Source organism: Chrysochloris asiatica, unplaced genomic scaffold (assembly GCF_000296735.1).
Source record: "Chrysochloris asiatica unplaced genomic scaffold, ChrAsi1.0 scaffold00291, whole genome shotgun sequence".
Taxonomy (NCBI): domain Eukaryota; kingdom Metazoa; phylum Chordata; class Mammalia; order Afrosoricida; family Chrysochloridae; genus Chrysochloris; species Chrysochloris asiatica.
In genome coordinates, this window is record NW_006408809.1 from 1,268,256 (window position 1) to 1,277,263 (window position 9,008).

A 9,008-nucleotide genomic window follows, 5' to 3' on the forward strand; every position below is an offset into this window, starting at 1 on the left:
TAAATGTATGTATATATTTATATATGTCTCTCTCCATTGTTGTTGTTAAGTTCCAACTCATAACCACCCTGTATAGGATTTCTGAGGAGCAGCTGGTGAACTTGAACTGCTGACCTTGTTGTTCAAACCAACTTTCCAGTCCAGTGCATTAAACTGCAGCCCCACACCAAGACTCCATATATATGCATACATGTACTTGTATCATTACTTTTGTGATGCCGTGAATTTACTTGATAAGGCTTTTCTATCCAGTGTTTTCTTAAATTCCCACCAAATGATTGGCTGGGACCAGGCAAATAAGGTATACAGAACTCTAAGACTGGTATTGGTTAGTTTTGCCCTCCAGCTAGGTTTAAAAGGAGTCATCTCAGAGGCAAAGAAGGAAGATACCAGGACCATCAAGAAAGAGGATATGAATGAAACATGAGAAACAGTGATGGCAGAGGCGGTGAACGAAGTGGTGGCATCAAGAGACAGAGCAGGTTTTAGGCCCATGAACTGAATAAAGCTGAGTGCCTACAGGCAAGAGACTAGCTTGCAGAATGTGCCCTTTGGGCATTCACAGACTGGCTTAAAGAACTTTGTAAAACATGCTCAAGTAGGGCAGAGGCAAAGGGACCACATGGCTAAGAGACTGAAAACAAGAGTGAGGCATGCCTGCAGTATGGCAGACCAAGAGACAGTCCTGACTGGAGAACTGCTGCATCCTGAATTGGTTTTGATCCTGAATTGTACCCTGTTCATTTCTCTAATAAACCCCATAATCAAGAGTATTGTTATGAGTTCTATGTGGCCATTGCAGTGGATTATCGAACCCAGATGTGAACCATAGGGTGCTATGGGAAGAATGGTTGGTGTCAGAATAGGATAAAGAAGTTGTATGGTAGATGCATGTCTGACCTCCACTTCATAGGAATCAACCTTAGTCTGATTTTTAGTTTAATTCTCTTTCCCTCTTGTGAAGCCAGGGAAAGTGAGTCAGACATGGTCCCTACATAGTCTTAGCAAGTATATATACACTGCTTTTCTCACCATTGTGAGTTTCTCTGGGTTTAGGAAAACATTTTCATCTTTTATCAAGAACCTAGTTATGATTTAATAAGCGCTTAGTAAATAAAGTTAATTTTATTCCTGTTCTTCAAACCTAAATTTATAGAGCTTGAGAGAATTGGCCATTGGATACAAAATTCACAGACCAATTGTGGACACATGCTAGAGAATCATGCTTATGCCATGTGGTCTGGTGAATTCATACATTAACACATCCCTGCTAGGATGGTGACTCCTCTTCCTTCCTGCTGGGCCCTTAGCACAGGAAGCTTTATGTGCTGAGGCAGCAGCTATTAGAATATTACTCAGTAGAACTCTTAACATTTTCTTGATTGGAACTGTTCTCTCTTTGTAAACCAGGGCCTCAAATCAGCAGAACGTAGAGTTGTCACCAGGACAGGATATATGGATTTACTAATTTGGCCCCTGGGAGTGATAATAATTGGATACTCTTTCTTCCATGCCTTGGTTCCCAGATCCAGGCACCATATAAAGATCCCTGCATCTTGTTGGGTTATACCATGTTTTCATAAAAAAGTTCTCTAAGCCATAGTCTTTATTTCTACAGCTAACAATTCCAATGTTCTGTTAAGCTGTCAGTTTCTGGATAGTGTGGATCACGTGGTTATAGGCCAGCTAGCTTGCTGTTTCCTGTAGTCAAACTTGAAGACTTCTAAATAGAAATCATTAAATTTATTTACTGCCACTGTATCTTTTGGGAAAAGCTATATATAACCACTTTTCAGAGTTCTTGGACTATAGTAAAGTATTCATTGTTGCAGTATAAAATTATATATATATATTTTATATAACTATCAAGCATAGTCCTCCTGTGATGCTGAGGATAAGCACTGGACCACATGGTGAGCAATTCAAACTCAACAGCAACTCCTTGGGAATTTCATACATTGTCGCTATGAGTCAGAACTGAATTGATGGCACTGAACAATGACAACAACATATCCTACTTGGTAGATATTCAGCCATTTTAAGAGACAACATATGATCAAGAACCAAAGGCATGGAAAGAAGATGTCTTAGCTGCATTGGCAAAAAAAAAAATAAAGACTCCAGGAATTGATGGAATATAAATACAAATGCTTTAATGACCTGAAGCAGTGCTGGGGGTGCTCATTCATCTATGCCAAGAAATTTGGAAGATAACTACATGGCCAGTTGATTAAAAAAGATCCATTTTAGTGCCCTTTCCAAAGGTAACTGAACAGAATGTGGAAGTCATTGAACAATATAGTTAATACCACATGTAAGTAAAATTTTACTGAAAAGAATTCAAACACAGTTGCAGCAGGGAGCTGCCAGAAATTCAAGCCGTATCCAGAAGAGGCATTAAACAGGGATATCATGGTTGACGTCAGTCAGCTGGATCTTGGCTGAAAGTAGACTCCAAAAAGATGTTTATTTGTGCTTTATTGACTATGCAGAACCATTCAATTGTGTAGGTAATAACAAACTATGGATAAGATTATGAAGAATGAGTATTCCAGAAAACTAAATTGCTGTCATGAGGAACCTATACATAGATCAGGAGGCAGTCATTAGAACAGAGTAAAGGAATAGAATAGTATAGAGTCAGGAAAGGAGTACGCTAGGATTGTATCCTTTACCATGAATCTGTCTGTATGCTGAGCAAATAAACTGAGAAGCTGGATAATATGAAGAAGACTATGACATTAGGATTAAAGTTGACTCATTAACAATCTGTGATATGCAGATGACACAACCTTGTTTGTTGGACATGAAGAGGACAAAATACTTATTGATGAGAATCAATGACTACAGCTTTCATTATGGTTTGCACCTCAATGTAAAGAAAACTAAGAATTTTAACAACTGGAATGATAATATCACACATGATAAACAGAGAAAAGATTGAAGTTGTCAAAGACTTCATTTTACTTGGATCCATAATCAGCACTCATTGAAGCAGCAGTCAAAAAAATATAAATGATGTATTGCATTTGGCAAATCTGCTGCACAAGGCCACTTTTAAAGTGTCCAAGATTAAAGCTGTCATTTTGAGGATTAAGGTGTGCCTGACCCAAGCCATGATAGTTTCAGTTGCCTCACATGGATGTGAAATTTGGAAAATGAAATATGGGAGATTGAAGAAAAATCGATGCATCTGAATTATGGTGTTGGTGAAGAATATTAAAAGTCCATAGACTACCCAGGTTGCGTAGTGGATTTTGAGGGGGGCAAGTAATTGCAAGGGTTGTTGTTAAGTACTGTGGAGTCAGTTCCGACTCATAGTGATCCTACACAGAGTTTCCAAGGCTGTAAATATTTACAAGAGCAGAACGCCTCATCTTTCTCCCTTGGAACATCTGGTAGTTTTGAACTGCTGACCTTGAGGTTAGCAGCCTGATTTGTAACCACTGCATCAGTCAACCTGTGGGAAAAAGAGGAAACTTTCTTCTCCGTAAAAATTTACAGCTTTGGAAATCCTATACAGAGTTGATATGAGTCAGAACTGACTTGGTGGCATATAGCCATCACTACTACCATAGACTGTCAGAAGAACAAACAAATCTGTCTTGGAGAAAATACAAACAGAATGCTTCTTAAAGAAGCAGAAGAATGGCAAGACGTTGTCTCTCATACTTTGGACATGTCAGGAAGGACCAGCCCCTAGAGAAGGACATCATGCTTAGAAATGTAAGTGAATAAAAAAGAGGAAGACCCCAGTAAGGTAGTTTGACACAGTGGCAGCAACAATGGGCTCAAACATAACAATTGTAGGGTGGCTCAAGACTGTTGTATTTAGTTCTGTTGTACATAGGGTTGCTATGAGTCAGAACCAACTTGATGGTACCTAACAACAACTTCATATATCCTTCTTTATGTAAATTATCAGTAGTTAGTATACCTGGTGTGACGCTGTAGGATAAGCACTGGACTGCTAAGCTTGATGTTGGTGGTTCAAGTCCACCAGCTGCTCCTCGGAAATCCTGTACAACAGCAGAGGGAAACCTTTTTTTGGCCCAGAGCCATTTATTTGCCCTGGAAATTCATTCAATACCTTGAGTATTCATTTGCAGGCCATACAAAACTATCAGCTTAAAAATTAGCCTGATGTATTTTGTCAAACATTTAGTTAACTGTGGCACAAGGTCTGCAGTTCAAGCTCACTAGCCACTCTTTGGAAATTATACAGGCTCGCTGTGAGTCAGAACTGACTCAGCAGCACTTAACAACCACAACAATCAGGTCTCTAGAAATTAAGGGAGAGGAGCCAGAGAGCTGGTGGTACAAATGGTGTGCAACTTTAGGTCAAAGACTAACCTTTCCAGCAGCTCCACTGGGAGAAAGACTTGGCAATGTGTTTCCATAGATATTGTTGTTGTTAAGTGCTATAACAACACCTAGCAGTAACATCCATCAAAGCAATGAATAACAAACAGAATTTGTGCATACACAAAAATAGTGAATGAAGAACAGATTTTGTGTTGATGGCTTGAATTTTAGTTTTTAATAAAATATGTCTGTTGAAGTTTTGATATTTAACTCAGCATACTTGTTATTATTGTTCTGTATACATTTTTGAGTCTGGGTGTGGTGCTGTGGGATAAAGCACTGAACCACAAGATCAGTTTGAACTACAGGGTCAGTAGTTCAAATTCACTAAGCCATTCTTTGGAAAACCCTATACAGGGTTGCTTTGAGTCGGAACTGCCTTGATGGTACTTAGCAACAACCAACAGCATATACATTTTGGAGTCCTGGTTAGACCCCATAGGATAATGCACTGGACCTCAAGGTTGGTCTTAATCTCAAGGTTGGCAGTTCAAACCCACCAGCTGCTCCTGGGAAATGCTATTCAGGGTTTCCTGTAAGTTGGAACTGACTTGATGGCACTTAAACATTAACAAACAAACAAAATAAGCATTTTACATTGTTTTGTATGTTCAATATAGAAATTACAGTCTATGATTTGATATAAACTGTTTCACTATACAGCCATCCCTCTACAGGGGGCTCCAGTCCCTTGTATAAAATGGCACTAGTATTTCCTTCTAGCCTGCACACATCCTCCTGAATACTTTATATTATCTCTTAATTATTTATAATACCTAATGCACTGTGGGGGAATTCTGGTGTGGTACTCTGGTAGCTTAGTGGTTACGAATCGGGCTGCGAACCTTAAGGTCAGCAGTTCAAAACTACCTGCTGTTCCACCGGAGAAAGATGAGGATTTCTGCTCCCATAAAGATTTACAGCATCGGAAACCCTGTACAGGGTCGCTGTGAGTTGGAACTGACTCCACGGCACATAACAACAACTCTAGGATAAGCACTGGACTGCTAACCACAAGGTCGACAGTTCAAATCCACCAGCTGCACCTTGGAAACGCTGTGTAGGGTCATCATGAGTTGGAGCAGACTCCACTTAACAACAGCAATACAACTTAAATGTTATGCAAATAGCACTTAATGATGTTCCCTCTTAACCCTTTGAGGGATTGCTTTGAGCACTGAATTGCTTTTTGTTGTTAAGTACTTTTGAGTCAATTCCAACTCATAGTGACCTTTTACACGGTTTCCAGTGAGTAGGTAGTGGGTTTGAACTGCTGACCATGTTCACGCGTTCACAGTCCAGTGCTTACCCTACAGTGCCGCTAGGAGTCAGTTTTTCACAAGGACAGTGCACACAAAACAAATAACAAGAGAAGATTTGTGAGTCTTCATAGTGAATAGTACTCTGATGAGTATTGGAGACAGATGGGAGGGCCTGTGAGATGATAGGATGTTACAGGAGGGTGTGCTTACCCATCACTTTATTTGCATGTATACAGTATCTGGTGCTTGAAGTGTATATTTAAAATTTTGCTTTTTGGAGCTTCCTGGAATACCACGACCCACCCCAGAATATTTTTGAATTGTGATTGGTTGAATCCATGAATAAGGAGTCTCAGATATGGAGGGTCGACTGTAATTAGGTATTTTGTGAAATCTTAACATTTTGTACTGATCTTTAAAAATAATACTTGGATAATGTAAGTAACCACCTTATTCTAGATGTGTAGTCACTATCTAATTAATACTGAAGTAACACTTCAAGTATTTAGAGTACTAATGAAGGAGGGTAAGTTAAGGAATAATTTTTTTTCTTTCAAGGCTGGCTGGGGAATTTTTAAAGTCGAATTATTTATTTGTTGCTGTTGGACAAGTGGGTGGAGCATGTAGAGATGTTCAGCAGACCATTCTCCAAGTTGGCCAATACTCAAAAAGAGAAAAGCTTGTCGAAATTCTACGAAACATAGGTATCTTTATATTGTTATAATTATTTCTTGTTATTTTGATTTTTTTTTATCCTTTTTAGTAGCATTGCTCGTTTTGCTAATCTTAGTGACACTCACATGAAGCCTTTTTAAACATTATTCAGAGAACTTAAATTTACAAATTTGAAAAATTCCATGTGAAAGAAAGAGGTAGGGGAAGCAGCATAGACGTACAGTGGTTTACTTTCTTGCTACATCTATAAGGGAAAATGAAGAAGAAAAATCTGGATTGCTAATCCCATAGAAGTTCGCATGAGAACATTTTTAAATCACACGTCCAAATTAATTACTTCATTCAATAATTATTTTTTTGTGGACAGAATTTAGCAGGGTTTATAATAAGATATCCTGGTCTCGTGGCTTGTAATACTGAGACAAATTCATTTTAATTATTTGAATACTCTTGCTAGTGACACCTAACGACAACAAACAGCAGCAATTACAAAAGGTGCCTGGCTCATTTAGAATTTATGGTGGGTAGTTGAGGAGGTAGGTATTATGATTGGTCTTGGGATCACTGACAAAAATAAATAATAATAAGAAAAAAACCTAAACTGTGTGTTGTTTATCATACTAACCAAGGCACTGAGGACAGTATTTTAAAAGGAACAATGCCTAAGTTATGATGTAAAGCAAGGCAAGAGAGTAGTAAGCAACAAAAGTCATGAAACACTGGTAGTTCATGTAGTATGTTGTGGTTATTGATAAGGAGACTAAAATAGTTGTGTTACAAGTAGTTTTTAAAAACAACTAATTGTGTTGTGCATGTTTCAATAAATTTGTTTCTTCTGCCTCTAAAACTTGTTTCCTAAAAGACTACATGATTCAACTTTGTCTGTAAATTATGAATAAATATGTTGTTGGTGTTAAGTGCTGTCCAGTCAGTTCTGACTCAAAGACCTTGCAGAGGGTTTCTGAGGAGCAACTGGTTTAAACTGACTTTGCAGTCCATTAACTCGTAGCGCCACACCAGGACTCCATGTATAAATATGATTGGTTGGTTGGTTATGTGAAATAGATTCTGACTCATAATGACCCTCATAAGGTTTCTGAGGCTGTAAATCTTTACGGAAACAGAAAGCCTCATCTTTCTCCCATAGAACCCTGGTAGTTAAGAATTGCTTTCCAACTGCTGACCTTGAGGATAGCAGCCAAACTCGTAACTACTATGCTACCAGAGTTCCATTATACCCATTTTAGGGATGATAAAATGGAAATAAAGAGAGATCAGGTAACTTGCCCTATCAGACCAAAGCACTATGTAATTTTGCTGAAGTTAGAGAGTCTTTCTAGTATGAGCACTTTAAAAACTTTTGTGTCTGCATTGTGGAGTAAAGTTAGAGAATAATCCTCAGGAAGAGAGTTTTTCAAAAGTACATTTAAAATATTACTATATGAGCAATATTGGAATAGAAATAATATTTTAACAATTTCAATTGTGTTAAATTTTTGCAGTAGGATTGTAGTTCTAGTAAATTTTTTCTTGTGCTTTAATAGGGATATCCATCCAGTAAAGCCTCACATTTTATATCTTTTGATCATATAATTAATCTCCTTTTCTACTCTTCTAAACTTGCTCCATTAGCTTTTCCCCTTCTGCCTTTTAAATGCATAAGATTTCTTTAGAGAAGTATAATCAACTAACTCTTATGTAATTTTAGTTTTTTAAATGAGCAGATGTCAAAAGTTTTATTTTTAGCATATTAATTACCAAGGGAACCAATAAAATGTTAATTCACAGAAGAATTCAAAGAACACTTAAATGTATAGGCTACCAGGATTGCTAAAATTTATTTACAAATCAGTGCAAAACTGATCAATATCCACAGGGCAGTGGTCTGTTTCAAAGAAGACTTTGTTTGCATCTTTATTGAAAAGAATCATTTGTAATGTCATTAATTGATTATTAATAAATTAAAAAATAAGAAAGACAAAAAAAAGCACAGATAACCCCAAATGGTGCTCTAGACCATAATCTTTTTTTCTCCTTTCAAAGTATTTCACAAATTTTCATGGTAGCCTGTAGGCTAACCAATTATATTTTACTTTTTTATTTGCATAAGTACAATAGTGGGAGTCCTGGTATGGTACTGTGAGTTAATGCGCTGGACTGCAAGGTTGATTTGAACCCCAAAGTTGGCAGTTCAAATTTACCAGCCATTCCTTGGAAACCCTATATAGGGTTACTGTGAGCAATCCACGACACTTAACAATAACAACAACAACAGCAACAAGAAGTAAAATAGAATTGTTCATTAACATTGTAAGTCTCCTTGAATTTGTATTGCAAATCTAAAGTCATAGTATTAAATGTTTACTAAAGTAAAAAAAGTTAGATTTCCTATTGTTTTCTATGGACCCCCAATGAAATGAATTGGTATAGTGGTATTAGCAGTGGGCACAAGCATCTGTTGTTAAGTCCCGTGGAGCTGCTTCCAACTCACAGTGACCCTATATGGGGTTTGCAAGAAGCAACTGATGAGTTTGAACCTTTGATCTTACAATTCAAACCAACCATCCAGTCCAGTATTTCTCCTAACAGCACCAAGCAACAATTAATTGAGAGTATAGATCAGGACCAGGCTATGTTTTGTTTTGTTGTGTATGAGGTTGCTAAGAGTTGGAGCCGACTTGATGGCACCGAACAACAACAACAACA

At 37.6% G+C, this 9,008-nt stretch overlaps 1 protein-coding gene across 3 annotated transcripts in view; it reads left to right on the forward strand.

The window, feature by feature from the left end:
* Nucleotides 1-9,008, forward strand: part of DDX4 (DEAD (Asp-Glu-Ala-Asp) box polypeptide 4) — a 154,438-nt gene that overhangs the window by 106,015 nt on the left and 39,415 nt on the right. For all 3 annotated transcript variants that reach the window (XM_006874647.1, XM_006874649.1, XM_006874648.1), the window contains one exon: nt 6,186-6,331. In XM_006874647.1, the coding sequence (XP_006874709.1) occupies nt 6,186-6,331 (146 nt within the window). The remainder of the gene's footprint in view (nt 1-6,185; nt 6,332-9,008) is intronic.